The sequence below is a fragment of the Pholis gunnellus genome (assembly GCF_910591455.1).
Source record: "Pholis gunnellus genome assembly, chromosome: 14".
Lineage (NCBI taxonomy): Eukaryota > Metazoa > Chordata > Actinopteri > Perciformes > Pholidae > Pholis > Pholis gunnellus.
Window position 1 is genome coordinate 1,058,164 of NC_136541.1, and position 16,816 is coordinate 1,074,979.

The 16,816-nt window shown below is 44.1% G+C and overlaps 1 protein-coding gene across 2 annotated transcripts in view; it reads left to right on the forward strand.

The window, feature by feature from the left end:
- Window positions 1-357: 357 nt before the first annotated feature.
- Window positions 358-16,816, forward strand: part of tmeff1a (transmembrane protein with EGF-like and two follistatin-like domains 1a) — a gene marked incomplete at its 5' end in the record, with an annotated part of 54,086 nt that continues 37,627 nt past the window's right edge. For both annotated transcript variants that reach the window (XR_013767392.1, XM_079173964.1), the window contains one exon: window positions 358-517. Coding sequence is in view for 1 of the 2 variants with exons in the window: in XM_079173964.1 (XP_079030090.1) it covers window positions 358-517 (160 nt within the window). The remainder of the gene's footprint in view (window positions 518-16,816) is intronic.

The following is a 16,816-nucleotide window of genomic DNA, read 5'->3' on the forward strand; positions in this document are numbered from 1 at the left end:
CCGCCGGATCCCCGGAAAAGCGTCGCTTCGTCCCGCAGCCGGAGCGCCCGAGATCCATCTGCAGACCAGCAGGGTGGTGGTGAGGGGGTGGGGGGGGGGGCGGAGGATCGTTACAAGCTGTGTTTAATACAGCCACAGAAGAGCACGCGGAGGAAGGACGGATGGCGGTGATGCCTCCGAACCGGACTGCCTCCGAGGCTTCCTGAACGCGGATTCACATTCCTCCATCTTCACCGCTCCGTGCGTCTGGTGCTCTCCTCCCAGCAGCCTCACCGCGGGGATTTACGTGACCGAATCACCTGAACCGAGGGGAGAATAACCGAGTGATCTGTGTGCCGGGTTTGGATCCTCATCGTCATGGTGTCAGGCCCTGGGAGGTGTCCCGGGCGTCCCGGTGCGGTGGCCCGGTTCCTGGCGTCCGCCTGCCTGCTGTCCGTGCTGCTCTACCTGCCGGAGGCTCGTGCGTCTTATTACCCTCAGAGCGGAGAGTGCAAAGGCAAAGGGAAGGACTGCTCAGGTAAGAACTGCCGCGTGCTCTGCGTCTATGAGGGGGCGCGCGCCATGCAAACGCTCACTTTCATGCTGGAGAAATGATGTCCGTGGAGCTGCGTGATGGACACATTAGCTCCTGTGGTGTGTGTGTGTGTGTGTGTGTGTGTGTGTGTGTGTGTGTGTGTACTGCTGACCTTTACAGCTCAGAAGTCTAATTCTAGCTTCAATATCATCCCGCATGTCCCGCGTGCTTATTGGACTGTTGGTTAGTTTACAGCTCAGTGAAGTCAATGATAAGGCTGCGACATGAGGACTCACACACACACACACACACACACACACACACACACACACACACACACACACGGTTATTGTTGTCCGTTTACAGGCGTCACTGGGTTTGTATGATGATGTAGAACTTGAGGCTCAGTGTGACTGATGTCTTGATCAATAATCAGCTTTTTAAAACCATTTCCTTCTTTAATTCACTTTCAAATTGTTCAGTGAAAACATCAACAGTTCTGCTGCTTCAGCTTCTTTTCATGAGACAATATTGCTTGTTCATATTGTGTCCATGGCAACAAGTAACACAACAATAAATGCATCACACAAAGATCAGACTCTGAAAAGATGTGATTTTAAAGACAAAGCTGTGAATCACTTTCAGTCTGAAAACGTGATTATCATGAGTTACATTCTAATCTTCAATCTGTTAAATTAATCTCAAGAAGAAATGTTCGGTGTCTGTATATTTATGTGTATATTTATGTGTATATTTATGTGTGTATATATATATATTTCCTCCCGTTTTTCATTGTAACATGATTGATTATTAATGCATATCTTAAAAATCAATAAAATAATAACAATAGAAAATGGTCGTATGGCAGAGAAATGATTCAAATAATCATCAAATAAAATAGGAGTTTACAATTAGAATTACTGAAGAATAAACAAAGTGTTGACAGGAATTAGCAAATGATGAATATTATTTATTCATGTCTTTATTTAAAAATAGTCAAATTTAAGCATAATGAGTGTTAAAATCTTGTATTTTCCCTTTAAAACAATAAAACGCCGTCTTCACGTTTAAGGCGTGTCCCGTTAATGTCCTGACAGCGATCATAGTCAACACTCTTTGCATCCTGCATGAATATCTATTAATATTCATAAGTTCATCGTAGTGTTATCCCGTTCTCCCTCTTTAGCTTTTATTAAATATTTAAAAGGCAGAAAACAGCCGCCATGTAAATGAGTGTTAGCCGTCACTCAGCAGCCTCGTGTTTTATTCATGAACCTCTGAACTGCTCACATTGTTGGCGTCTTCCTCGCTCTGCAGACGGCCGACACACCGACACGCGTTCTGCAGAGGAAACAAAAGTCACCAAAAGAACCAGATCGCACACAAAGCTTCACGATAATTCACTGCACCGCTTTAAAAAAAAGCTGTTGTTGCTCAGAAATAAAGAGGAGAAAAGGAAAGCTTTTATAAAATGGCTTGTGGCACTTTGTTGGAAGCAGCAGCTGCTGTTGTGTTCAGGGTCTGACGGGAAAACGCAGCGCCGGAGAAGCATCAAGCCTTTATAGCATTATGACTGCATACTGTAACACACACACTGCTGACATCGTCTCTGACGTCAGACATGAATTCTTTAGAGGTTTGGTTTCATCACTTGATGCCGTCTTTCTCAGCTCGCGGGACGTGCTGGAGAATCGGGCTCAACCCACCGGGTTCTAGCCGGGTCGGGGAGTAGTTGGTTCTAAACAGTCTCTCGGTCTTGAATCGGGTCGACTTTGTGCCAATTGCCAGATTTTTTTGTTTTTAATGCAGAACTTCTCTCTCTAAGAAGTCTCACTCCGAGAAGTCTCGTTCTGAAGTCTCGCTCTGAAGTCTCGTTCTGAAGTCTCGCTCTGAAGTCTCGCTCTGAAGTCTCGTCACATCCACATTGTCTAAATCATGTAAACATTCAGTCTTTGAGATAACACTCAGCTACTCTTTCTGTTCTCCAACACAACAGACTCTGACAACATTTCAATATTTCACCATCTTTTCCTAAACCTAACTAAGTTTTGTTGTCTAAACCTAACTTTGAAAAAGGTGTTTCTGTGAAGTTTATTTTGAAAAGACTGGTTTCCTGTAACAAGCACAAATTGACTCGTGTTGCTGGACTTTTTATAGGAAAACACACAAATGCAAGCGAGTAGTAGCTTCTTGTAGAAATCATCTGAACCGTTGTGTTGTAGGTTCACGTTGTTTGTTCACGTTGTAGATTCACGTTACGTTGTAGGTTCACGTTGTATGTAGACGTTGTTTGTTCACGTTGTATGTTCGCGTTGTGTGTTCACGTTGTTTGTTCACGTTGTAGGTTCACGTTTGTTCACGTTGTACGTTCACATTGTGTGTTCACGTTTGTTCACGTTGTATGTTCACGTTGATTGTTCAATTTGTTTGTTCACGTTGTACGTTCACATCGTGTGTTCACGTTTGTTCACGTTGTGTGTTCACGTTGTATGTTCACGTTGATTGTTCAAGTTGTTTGTTCACGTTGTACGTTCACATCGTGTGTTCACGTTTGTTCACGTTGTATGTTCACGTTGATTGTTCAATTTGTTTGTTCACGTTGTACGTTCACATCGTGTGTTCACGTTTGTTCACGTTGTATGTTCACGTTTGTTCACGTTGATTGTTCAAGTTGTTTGTTCACGTTGTATGTTCACGTTGTTTCTCTTCAGTAGAACATCAGGAACCCAGAGAGGCTGCTGGACGCTGAGGTGCAGCGATGTGTGTTGATGCTGTTTAACAAGTGTTTCGTTTCTCCTGAGCAGAAACAAACAGATGATGAAACACAAGATGTTCTTCCTGCAACTAAAACATCAGTGTGTTTAAAAACCACATTAATCATGTTTCTGCCACAGAAACGTTTTTACTCATCAGGCAGTTTGAAGTGTTTCCGTGCAGATTGATGACACTTCCTGTTAATAACCAGGAGGACGTTTCTCACTTTGTTACACAGGATTTGTTTTTCGATGCTTTTGCGTCTCATTAAAAAGATTCTCCGTGTAGTCCAGATTTAGTAATTAAAGCAAGTTTTTAACTGTCTTAATTATGAATATTTTACTATGTGTCATAACAAATCAAAACTGAGATATCACACCGACTTATTTGCGTCTATAATTGAGTCCTAAAACATATTTTTGTGTTTCCCGCTGAACTTTTCCCAAGAATTCTGTTTTTTAAACCGCAAAGAAAAAGTGAAGCTGCTGCACTAGAATGAAGGAAAAATAAACTTGATTTTGAGGAAAGTACTTCAAACAAGTTGAGATTTTTTTTGCTTGCTTTTAGAAACTACGACTTTCGTGACTCATGTGTTGCAGCGTTCAGAGCCTCGAGGGTTAAACGCACCGTGAAGTGACTTCTTTAAAAAACCACGAGCTGCTCGAGCTGCTCGCTTGTTTTGAGTGAAAACGTCCTAAAATCTCTCGTCTACGACGGATCAGATCAGAGAACTCACGTCGTCTGGAGCCGATCAGCTGAGGGCAAACCAATTATCTGCAGCGCTGCAGGGCGACAGACGCTTTTAATTGTCTTTCACGAGGCCGTAAAAGCTGTTTGTCAACCGGCTGCATGTGGACGTTTCTAAATGTGCTCCGAGTTTAATTAAGGCTGGAGGATAAAACCAGGCGCAGAGTCAAGGTGCTCTTTGGATCCAAGTTCTCTGTCACAAAGTTTGAGTCGATATTTAAGTCTGAACATGAAAGAATGTTCCCTAAAAAAACAAAAGACATTTTTTTATCAGTTATTCTTCAAATTAAATCATATTTGAGTTTTATTAGATTTCTTTTTTCAGTCACAGTTAAATTCTCAAATATAATAATTATTCAGCTTTATGGAAACTCAAACGTCTATGATCACGTGACAACTTATGATCAAGGTCATGTGATATGAAGTGTATTTTAATTTACTGGGTTTTGATGTACAACGCAGTATTAACGTTAAAAATGATAATCAGAATTAAAAACAATCAGAATTTCAAAGAGATAAAAGTCGTACATTTACGAGAATAAAACCCACATCGCTTCATTTTGCTTATAGTATAAAGGCTGTTTCGTATTTATTCTTATTGTTAATTAGTTTTGGTTCATGCTGTAAAAAGTTAAATCTTAAGAAAGTAAATACAGAAACGCAAACGTGTGGTTTGTGTGTTGCTAATTGTAGAAATTGTAAAAAAAAAAATGAAATGACGTATTAATAATTAATTAATATTTTTTACCTACAACGGCCCCAAAACGCCGCGATAATAACTTGACTGAACAGAATATATTATGTTTTTATATTTATGTTATAAAACAGCCACGCACACTCTTCCGGAGACAGCAGAGTATTAAAACTTCACATTTCTTTATTTTTTAATCCGCACACTTTGAAGCCGTGGTTTCTTCCTTTCTGTACGTTATTGAACCCAAAACTGGTGAAAAATAAACGTGAGCGTTGGAGATCAAAACTTTGTCATCTTGTGGGAACAAAGAATCTCTCTTTGATGGTTGAGGTCTGTGCAGTGAGGAAGCTCCTGTTTCGGTCAAAAAAAGGACAAACGGTGACGTGATCCGTGTGAGAAGCCACACGGTAGACGTGAGTGATCACAGCCAGGTGATCCTGCAGCTCCACAGGTGTGCAGGAGGCTGCAGGCCCTCAGGTGAAGCTGCACTTCAAACGGCCTCAGATCGACTCCGTCACAGAGTAAACGTCTCACCTTTGATCTCACTTTTCTGAGTCTCAGATTTATTTTTCGGGGTGTTGCAGCAGCGTGATGCATCGCTTCCTCGATGAGCTCCGGGGTCAAAAGGTCAGGTCAGGGTCGGCAGCATCGCTTTCTTGCTCAAAGACACTTCAGCACGGAAATGCTTTGACTTTGATGATTTCCACTTTACGGTTCTTTTCATTGAGATAAAATACTAATACATAATAAAACATGTACTGTGTATGAAAAGACTGTATTCATGTAACGAGCAGAAACTGACACGTGTTGATACACTTTTGTAGTAAAACGCACAACAAACGAGGAGAAACTTTTTTTGTTGGATATCATACGAACCGTTGTGTCGAGGGCTTTTATTGTGAAAGGTAAGAAGGGAAGTAGTAGATCTGGTCTACGCTGGTTGAAAGGAGTGATAAAGTTTGCCATCTTCATTCAGACGACTGAGCTTCTGGATTTTATTGTTGTAAATGTTTAAATCATCTGGATCATCATGTTTTTATTGTAAAGCACTTTGTTTTTATTTTAAAGACGCTATATAAATTAAAGTTATTGTTTTTATTTTGAATACATCTGGTCCTCACAACGGGATTGGTTGATGCTTTTAGTGCAAAAGCTGAAAAATGTGATAAATCGACATTGTTTCGCTGAGTAATATTCTCGTTGTGTGAAAAGCATTTGGTCCTCGTCCTACTGGACGTCTGGGCCTCAAACCAAAGTAATTCTGCGACGTTGGTTCAGCGCGTCGGCCGTTATTTATGACGGCTGTAATCCTGTAGCTCCGTTTATCACATTTAGAGCTGCTGCTCCGTTTCTCGTGGCTCATCAATATGCTGAACACGAGGCCGGTGATTCCACATCGGTCTGAGCCGCGAGGAGGCAGAACCGCTTTGCAGTGACGGTTACGGCCGTTCGTCTCGGTGGGCGGCGACGGTCGACCAACAGTACGGACAGCAAACACAGGAAGTACGCTGCTGTGTGTCAGTCCAAACCTTGACAACATTTTAAACAAATTTCCTCAAAATCATGTAAAGAAAACATGAATGAAGGCTTGTTTCTACTGAATATTAGTGTAATATATATATGTAAACAGGAAGTCAGTGCTATTAAGCAACCACAGAAGAAGAAGTGATTAGAAGAAGAGCTCCAGTCATAGACAATCTTTTCCTAAACCTAACTGTTGTTTCCTGTAAAGACAGAAGGAGGGAAACTGACACACGTGGCTCTAACTTTTTGTAAAATATCAAAGAACACGTTGATGTGTTTGAACGCTGTAGAAACATCTCGTCATGGACCTTCAGTGTTTCTGATCTCTGCCTTTAACAGTGAATATAATGTATCAGCTGTTTTACATTTTGAAACCAAGGCTTGTTTCAATCAACAGACTGAAGAACTATTTTAACTTTCATACTGACTTCTCTCTAATGAAGCAGGTTAAGGAACAGTTGTGTTGACTCCAGATGTTTGTCCTGATTCTCGGTACCAAGAAACGCGTTGTGACTTTATCTCCTGGAGCTTTTTGAACCATCGGCTGCTTGTGATGTTTGTGATTCTTCTTCTTCTCCTGCTGAGCTCCTCGTACGTCTCTTGAGGAAATGTAAAAACATCTGCTGTTGTTCACGTGGTCTCAGTGAAGGAGAGACTGCCAGAGGTTGCAACAGCTGCAGGAAGCAGCGCTGACTTAACTCGTCCAGCATGTGAGACGAGGATTGAAACTCGTTCCACATTTGATGCTCTCTGGATTTGATCAGATCGCCACATCCGAACAAAATGAAGGCGTGGATCGTTTGTGGTAGCTTTTTAACAAACTACAGGTCCTCATAAAGCTCCGATGAGCCTTCAGACGGGAGGAGCTGGTTTGTGGGAAGAAGCTCTGTGTTCACACCAAATCCGGCGTTGTGGCGTTTAGTGTTTGTGGGAGAGTCGTTAGGCTCGTTTGAGACGATCAGAGTCGATCACCATCTTGTTTTTCAGCAGCAAAAGCTGATGAATGTAAATCCAATATTCCCTTTTAGCTCCGTTTTTGGTCTCCTCCACCTCTCTTTAGCTGCTGAAAGCTCCTCTATGTCCACCAGCTAGTCTCTGGCTGAGTCTGTCTGCTGTTTGCTGCTCTCGTTGGACTTCCTGTTCTTCTCAGCTGACTCTGAATATCAGAACACTGAGACATCCACCATATGAGGGATCTTATCTCGACAAATAACTGATAACGCAAAATGAAAATCCAGCTATCTCTCCAGAGAGAGACGACATCTTTAGTGTTCGTTATATCTGTAAAGTCAAATATGCCGCTGAGGTATTTTTAATGAGATTTATCTATTTGCAGCTTTGTCATCTCTTTTAAATTAAGGGTCAGTTTCTTCTCTTCTGAAAAAAAACCAACAAAAAAGAACCATATGATCTATAAATATATATTTTATTACAGTTTTCCGTAAACAAGCCGCTGCAGCTTCAAAGAACTTTTTTAATTAATTAGGATTCAAACCTTCAGACGTGCTAATGCGGGTTTGTTTGTCTGTATTTGGTTTCTCTTGGTAACAAACGGCTAAGAGGTTAGCACGGAGGCTAACCACCGCAGCCTCATGTTCCTGCAGACAAACGCAGTCGAGTGAAGACCCAAGTCAGATTTTGATCGGCTTCATTTGAGCCGATACAGATCCGTTAAAAAACGTCAATAAAACGTTTTCTGTTCCCTGATGAATATTTGCTGCGACTGTAAATAAGCGTCTGCAGTCTGTGCTGAAGCTTCTTGCTGATGGTGATGAATTCTTCATGACGGCGGCCCGAGTCATACATTTATTTATTCTGCAGGAAAATTGATTGAACCAATATTTTCATGCCGGTGAGACGATTCATAATTCAGTGCTCCTGCGGCCGGCCGCACGTCGTCCTTTAAGTGGTGTGTTGGTATGCGCGTCTGCGGCTTCTCTTTATTCTGCTCAGCCTTTGTCACTGTCGGCCTCAGGAGCTCCGGCTCTCTGCAGGGTTTTGTGGTGAAGCCATTAGCCTCCGCGGCGCTCAGGGTTAGCTCCCCCCCCCCCCCCCCCCCCCCCATCGATCGCTGACGGACAAAGAGCCTTCGAGCCTCGGGGTCGACTCCCGAGCATCTCTGAACCCACTCGCTGCTTCAGGAGCTGCAGACGCACGGATCTGCACCAATAAGAATGCATCAAGTGCAAATCACCTGCTGGGAGGGAGGGAGGGAGGGAGGGAGGAAAGGGGGGATGGTGTCCTCTGCTGTGCCCAGAATTGGAATGGGACCTGATTAGTTTCGCATCACAGACTCTTTGGTCGAATCCATTCAACGCAGTAAACGGGGAGGAGGGAGGAGGAGCTGTGAGGCCCGAAAAAGTTTCCTCACAAATAAATCTGCCGAGGTTTTTGGATCCGGATGATGAAGATGATGAAGATGATCGGGCCTTTTTGTGTTCCTTCCAGGTTGCTGTTGGTTTCCATTTAACACACTGAGCTCCCTCGTGAGCTTAACGCTGAAGCTGTTTTCATGGTTTCGAATATTCACACCAGGCGTCGCCGTCGAATGTCTTTTGGAAAACCAGCAGACAAAAAGAAAAACGCAGCCAAAGTATCTTCTGATACATCTTCACGACTACGCATTGCTATTGCTATTGCTCTAGCGTCCGTACAACGGAGACGTTTAAAGACGCTGCTGGAGCCGTTTTACTTTGAAAAACTCCCGGGTTGTGTTTTGGACTTTAGGGGCGGAAACCAAAGACTGTAAGAAGTGGACTTAGTCATCTATTGGTTCATGGACTGACGTTTTGAAGCCTCGAGTTCTGTGGTTTGACCGTCGCCATCTTGGATTTTTGCAAACCAGTGAACAGGAAGTGACCATATCTGGACTGAGGAGGAGTGACGTAGAGACTCCGTATACGTCTCTGGTAGAGACCTGTCAATCACTGTGTAGCCCCGCCCCTAAAGCATCCCCTGCTTTATGGTCTGTTTGACTCTAAATGGACCATCATTTACTAAATGAACATCATGCTGTATTGAAGAAGACTTGAAACTAGAGATTGAGACCATAAACTCATGTTTACAATGTTTACTGAGGTAATAAATCAAGAGAGAAGTAGAGTCATTTTCTCATAGACTTCTATACAACCAGAGGAGTCGCCCCCTGGTGGACACTAGAGAGAATGCAGCTTTAACACGTGAAGCTTTGTCGGAGATATTTAATGTTTGAAATATATATTTCTCTGTCAGAGACAGAAAGCAGAGACAGATCCTCACCTACAGGCTCAGTGACCACAAATCCAAGAAAAGAAGACAATTTAATTTAAGAAACCATGGCAACCAAAATAAGTGTGTGTGTGTGTGTGTGTGTGTGTGTGTGTGTGTGTGTGTGTGTGTGGACAGAGACGGATTCAATGAAGTACGGAACATTTATTTTGACTCATTAAACTCTGTAAACTAGATTTAATGAGCTCTCAGAATTAGAAATACTGAGAGGAGACGAGGCAGATCTCAGTTTGTTAAACTGTATATTTCTATTTAATAATTGTAATGTTAATGTTGTGTTAATATTTATATTATCGTCTACGTATTTATTTAATTCTTTGGCAACGTTGCTTTTATTTTAAACTTCCATGCTAATCAAGCCACATAGAATTAAATAGAATTTAATTATAATTGATTATTTCTGAAACGCTCGTCTGGACGGAGAAAGTTTTAGACTTTTAACGTATTAAAACAGAAGTAGTGGTGTGGAGGTAGTGAAACGTCTGGAGGACGATGAATGACGGTTCATTCACAGACACAGATCTCGTTGTTCTGGAGAAACTTCAGTGTTTTAAAGGTTCGTTCACATTCACACAACAACACAAACTAACGAACCGATGGAGGCAGCGATCGATCAGCTGCTCCTGTTGTTCTGAGAGCTGGAATCACTGTTTAGTGATTGGAAAATATTCTAAATATGACTGGTAGTGATTCTGGATAAATATGTGTTGAACTAAGAGAGAAGCGGGGAGTTCTTTGTATTCACTCGCTCTAAAACAAAGAAACGGTTTAACTTGTAAAGACGGCAGACGACATGTTAACGAACCAGTTTCATTCCGTTTACCGTCTTTATGCTAAGCTAGGCTAACCACGTCCTGTCTCCAGCTCTGTCACACGCAGACACAAAGTCGGCATCGATGTGAACGTCTGAGAGCGTCCGATAGTCTCAGCGTGAGAACGATCTGCTGCGTGTCTCGTTCTTCTTTGTAACTCGGCTTCTTCTTCTCTGAGGTTCGGTCCGTCCGTCAGAGTTTCAGTCTCCGGCGTCTGACTCACGTCTTGTCTTTTTGTCTTCCGGAGGAGACGTCGACGTCTCTCGTCAAGCTGAAGCCGTGAACGTGTAATGAAAGCGAGCGCCGGCGTCTGGTCTTCACAACCGATGACGGGGTGAGGAATGCTGCGTCTCCGCGGCGGCGGTGAGGTTCATGCGGTCAGAGAGGAGACGGGTCACAGACGGAAGAGCTGGAGAATAAAAACAACCTCAGAGCTAGAAAATGCAAATGAGCCGCTCCGCCTCGGTTAGGCTGTCAGGTCTGCAGTAAAGGAAATGCATCAGCTTTATAATTAAGGCTTCTGAATGAATTGTTCCTGCTCAATGAGTCTTTGTGTTTGCGGGAACAGTGGGAGGTTGTGACAGACTTGTTTGCGTGTCGGTGGCGTCCTGACGGCCTGACGGCCACGAGGCTCATAAACAGTCCCGACATGCAGAGAGAGGCCGTAAACAGTCTGTGGGAAACGCCTGGAGGACAAAAGCTCCTCTCAGCCTCTGTTTGGCTCCGTGTGCAGACTCTCTGAAGAGAGATTTCCACAGGAAAAAAAGAAAAAGCAGCACTTCACCACGAAAACATCTCCGATTTATTGCAGGCAAATCGGTCTGACGGAGCAGATCCGTACACAGCCTGCAGCCGCGCAACCCGAAACCCTTTAGTGAAGTCAGAGTGATAATTAACCAGGGAAAAAGTTATAATCCAGAAGATTTGTATTCCATTTGTACCGGCAATGCTTTACAGCAGTGAGCATTAAACGGATTTACATTCAGTCATTTCCTCTGTAAATACTCATTAGCATTGTTTCTGGTGGAGTCGGCCTTTCCTGCTCAGGAATCATAATCTCACGCAACCTGTGCTCACATTTACATGACGTGGGACACGGCGGATACTTCCACACGACTACCTTTTTAGTTTTAAAGCGCGTGTCTTTTGCTACGTTAACGCCGGCGTTTCAGAGACGTTTGAAAGCGCCGCCGACACCGTTTTTAGTCTGATAACTCGGGTCGAGTTGTAGTTTGGACGGAGCAGAAGCGGAGACCTTTGTGAAAACGATGACGTAAACACTCAGGTTCACTTCTGATGTGACTAGCAGGTTCATTCAACACGGATCACAGATTACAGGCTCTGCTGACCTCGTCTTTACCAGCAGCTGGTGTGCAGTTAAATTCTGCATTTTATAATTCTACTGCTGCCGACCTGCGGAGGAAGCAGCTGTTATTGGGGAGATTAGCGAGCGGCGTGTCCAGCGGTGTTCAGACGTTTAAAGTCACGGTTTGAGGCTTTGAGGACGACGACGGACGCCAAACGGAGGACTTTCCTTTTCTTGTTCATGCTTATTTAGTTCTGCACAACTATTGTGACGTCCACACAGAAACTGTAAAGGAACAAAAGCATCGATGCTCTCCAGGACAACAGAGAGCGACGACGAGGAAACAAGTGTTTACTGACCCATAATCTAGTTAAAAACATGTTATTCTAAATGACAATAGTGCGCACGGAGCCTCGGTGTCCTTTAAACAAACCACTTGTCGTCTGACGCACACCGAAACGGTTTTCTACGTGATCCGAACGGCCGTCGGATCGTCTGTTTGTGTCTCTCAGGATGCTGGTCCTTTATAAAGCCTCTTCCTCATCATTGTCGGCTGGATGAACAGCTTCAGAGACCCTCCACTCCTCCACAACTAATACAAATAACCTGTCGGCTGCACCGCCCGTCGCCCGACTGAGATAAATTATACTGGATGAAGTTGTGGGGATGTAATTATGCAAATCACCTGGTGGTCAGCCAGCAGCGAGGTGAGGAAGAGGACGATGATGATGAAGCAGGTTTTTACATCCTGCTGAAAATAAACCCAAAGCCCCTGTTTCCTCCTGTCGATTTAAAAACTACAGTGACCAGCTGTTTAAGCAGACTCCAGACTACTCTTCAGTAGGAACCAATGGAAGCTGAGAGACACGGACAGGAAGTCAGACGGTGTTGAGAGACGGACTGAGATCGTAGAGTTCAGAGGAAACGTAAGTTCTATGTCTCCAGGAGTCCTGTTGTCTTCTCAGCGTCTGTAAGACGGGGAGGAGCAGAGACACTTTAACTTCCTGTCCGTCCGTCAGACTTTAACTACAGAAGGCTCAAAGCTTCCAACAAACACCGGACGTAGGAAATGAAAGTGCCGCCGGTTCTTCCTCTCTACTTTGGGTTTGTGTTTAGTGCCTTTGTGTCCTGTGGTGGTCTGAGAGAGTGTGTGTGTGTGTGTGTGTGTGTGTGTGTGTGTGTGTGTGTGTGTGTGTGTGTGTGTGTGTGTGTGTGTGTGTGTGTGTGTGTGTGTGTGTGTGTGTGTGTGTGTGTGTGTGTGTGTGTGTGTGTGTGTGTGTACCTGATACCAGTTTATATTGAGTTTTGGTTGAGTTTTGCTGTTTTCTTGCAGCAATGTGTCTGTGAAAGCTGCTTCTGTATTTAGCTTGTTTATACAGATGAAAACACACACAGACACACACAGACACACACACACACACACGCACACAGACACACACACACACGCACACAGACACACACACAACCGAGCTCTCTTTAACGAGTCTTAAATGGCAGCCTGCATAAAAGTCTCTTCATGGAGGCCTCTGCTTACAGTTTAGGTAATAGGTGTCAAAAGTCAAGTCATGACTTTCTCTTTGCTCCACACACACACACACACACACACACACACACACACACACACACACACACACACACACACACACACACACACACGCTGTGTTTCTTCCAGACTGAAAGGCCTGAGGTCACTCGACCTCTGAACTCCGTCAGCACCTTCATATGTTTCCTAGCATCACGTCCTCTCCTCCTCGTCTGAAGCCATCCTGGCTTTCTGTTATTATAATCTAAATATATGATATCTTATATATATTTAGAAGCTGTCATTACTTTAAGGGCCCCGCTTCTCTTTTCTGCCTCCTCACCGCTTCTCTCAAAGACGGTCTCTGATTTCAGACCCGTCTGTTGATGCAGCTGCACGACATGCTAACCGAGGCTCAACCTCTGCTGCAACGTGACGTCATCCGTCGAGAGCCAGATCCCTGCTGGATGCTGCTTTTACCACTAGAGCGGTGCTGGTTCACGCTTATTCCCGCCCGGTGTACTTGTTGGACTTTTGGTCTCCCGCCTCGTTGAACGGGTCACGTTGGTCCCGGCTGCTGATTCGGGATCAGTGAGGCCTGTTTTGGGTCTGAATGGCTGCATCCCAGCGGGGCTGTACTCAACGCTAACATCGACATGCTATCATCATGCTCACGACGATGCAAACATGCCGATGTTAAGCAGCTATAATGCTAACCAGCTTAGCGTGTTGGCATGCTAACATTAGCTATTTAGCCGCACTAAACACGCAGCAGTAACCTACTCTGCATCCAGGACGCAGAGAACAAAGATCACTGTGTGTTTTGCTTTAAAACCACATTAGTTTTGTAAAAGTCATGCTGCCAATACAGCAACACACACATCTTCTAAATCCTAAACAGCCTCCACTGCTGCGGTCAAATGACGGTCGCCATCTTTAAAAACACACAACATACCCAAAAGGTTCGTACAGCGCCAGAAAAGGAGCTTTAAAATCCTCGTTTTTAAGCCAAATCTGAACCTGATCCCCGTCTGCTTCCTGCCTGCGGGTCCTGCTGTTCGGCGCTCTGTGGGGTGAAATGAAATTGGCTGAAAAATACTCCCCGTCCTGCTGCTTTTACAGCCCATAATATGAGCCTGTAAAGAGGCGGCGTGAAGCAGGAGAGATAGAACGCTGCCTGCAAAATAAAATAGAGGCAGATTTATAGTTTGAAGTGCTTTACATCTGCAAATAGCTTTTCCATTAACAGTAACAGTCCAAATATTGAGAGCCGTGAATCAGCGAAGAACATCAACAGCATTTTGTTGCTTTAAGGACATCTCTCTTTATTTCCCCGCGGCACTTTTTGTAAGTGCACCATTTTGAAATGAAGCTCTGAAAGTATTAAATGGGTTTTTGAAAATGTCGTAAATAAAATTAGAGTGAATGGAAGAGCCGTTTGATTAATCCTCTCTGTGCCAAGGCTGCTTATAAATGAAATATCTGCTGAAATGTTAACTCTGTATCCACAGAGCCAGCAGCAAGATCACATTCCTGTGATTGTTTATCCCTCTGTTAATAATTGTAATGATACAGTTATTAGGCTCATGAATAAAACAGTGTCGTGAAGAAGGATTTAACTAAACACGATTAAAGCATCATCAGACGGAGATGACAGGAAGGCTGGAGAATAAACACATTTCTTTTCATTTAGTTTTCGTTCGTGAATTCACGGAGCTGCATCATAACGAGTCGGTCCACTCAGTCTGTCTCACCTCAGCGGCTCAGATACAGAAGAGAGGTCAGAGGTCACGAGACGAGTGAAGATCCAGACGGAACACGATAAGGTGCTTAAAACGGCAGCTTATTCAAAACAATTGCATTTGCAACACGGACCAACATTATTGTTGCACCTCTAGGGTGTTGGATTTGTGCTACTGGGTTAGTCTTTGTGCTACTGGGTTAGCCTTTGTACTACTGGGTTAGTCTTTGTGCTACTGGGTTAGTCTTTGTGCTACGGGGTTAGTCTTTGTACTACTGGGTTAGTCTTTGTACTACGGGGTTAGTCTTTGTGCTACGAGGTTAGTCTTTGTACTACTGGGTTAGTCTTTGTACTACTGGGTTAGTCTTTGTGCTACTGGGTTAGTCTTTGTGCTACTGGGTTAGTCTTTGTGCTACTGGGTTAGTCTTTGTGCTACTGGGTTAGTCTTTGTACTACTGGGTTAGTCTTTGTGCTACTGGGTTAGTCTTTGTGCTACTGGGTTAGTCTTTGTGCTACTGGGTTAGTCTTTGTGCTACTGGGTTAGTCTTTGTACTACTGGGTTAGTCTTTGTGCTACTGGGTTAGTCTTTGTGCTACTGGGTTAGTCTTTGTGCTACTGGGTTAGTCTTTGTACTACTGGGTTAGTCTTTGTGCTACTGGGTTAGTCTTTGTGCTATGGGGTTAGTCTTTGTGCTATGGGGTTAGTCTTTGTGCTACCGGGTTAAAATGTTGATAATGTTGATAATGTTGTGTCGTGTTCTGGGGACATTTATCAGGTCTAGAAAGCTCAAGAAGTCCAGGAAACTCTGCGACAATATGAACGTCACAACCTGCAGCAGATATGAGGCCTAATTGTCTCGTTAGTAACAAAAAGCAAAGTGCCAACAGGCCCGAGTGACCCGCCTCGTCTCAGAGAGAGACTTCCCTGGAGGTCAATTACTTCCCGCTCTGCCTCCGCGTCAGACTGCACAATGAACCTGGAAGGAGTCTCTGTGTCCCTGTGATCTGCTCGACATGAATAAAACATCAAAGCCGTTATCTTCACGCTGCACCCTCTGCTTTCCCAGGTGAAGATTCGTCCACCAGCAACAGCTGATGAAGCCAAACGAGCCCGTAGTCTGCCGGGCCCTCCGGGGCGGCTCGCTGTCAGACGCTGTCGAGAAAAAGACAGACACAGACCTGGACAATTTAGTACCCGTTATAGAGGAGGAGGAGGAGGAGGAGGAGGAGGAGGAGGAAGGGGAAGGCAGCGCCGTAATTAGACAGCAGGTCTTTCTGCAGCATCTGCTCGGTGTCACAGATGTTTCTGTTTTCATACTAAAGAGGCTGCATGATGTTAAATAGTTAACTTAAAGGAGCTGTATTTAACGTTTAACGAGTATTAATATAGCGACAAACACGTCTCCTCTCTTTGTTCACAGAGCCAACCGACCGGCCGCGTACCCTTTAGTGCATGTGAGCGTGCTGGTTAGCTCTGTCAGCTCTTTCTTTTTTTTTGCAACCAGTGAACAGGAAGTGACCATATCTGGACTGAGGAGGAGTGACGTAGAGACGCTGTAGAGACCTGTCAATCACTGTGTAGCCCCGCCCCTAAAGCATCCCCTGCTTTATGGTCTGTGTGACTCTAAATGGACCATCATTTACTAAATGAACATCATGCTGTATTGAAGAAGACTTGAAACTAGAGATCGAGACCATAAACTCATGTTTACAATGTTTACTGAGGTAATAAATCAAGAGAGAAGTAGAGTCATTTTCTCATAGACTTCTATACAACCAGAGGAGTCGCCCCCTGGTGGACATTAGAGAGAATGCAGCTTTAACACATGAAGCTTTGGATTCACTCTTCAGAACCGGATGTTGGCGCCTGTTTGAACCGTTAGCGTTGTTAGCACTGTTAGCACTGTTAGTGTCGCCATGTTGAGAGCCGTTGAGG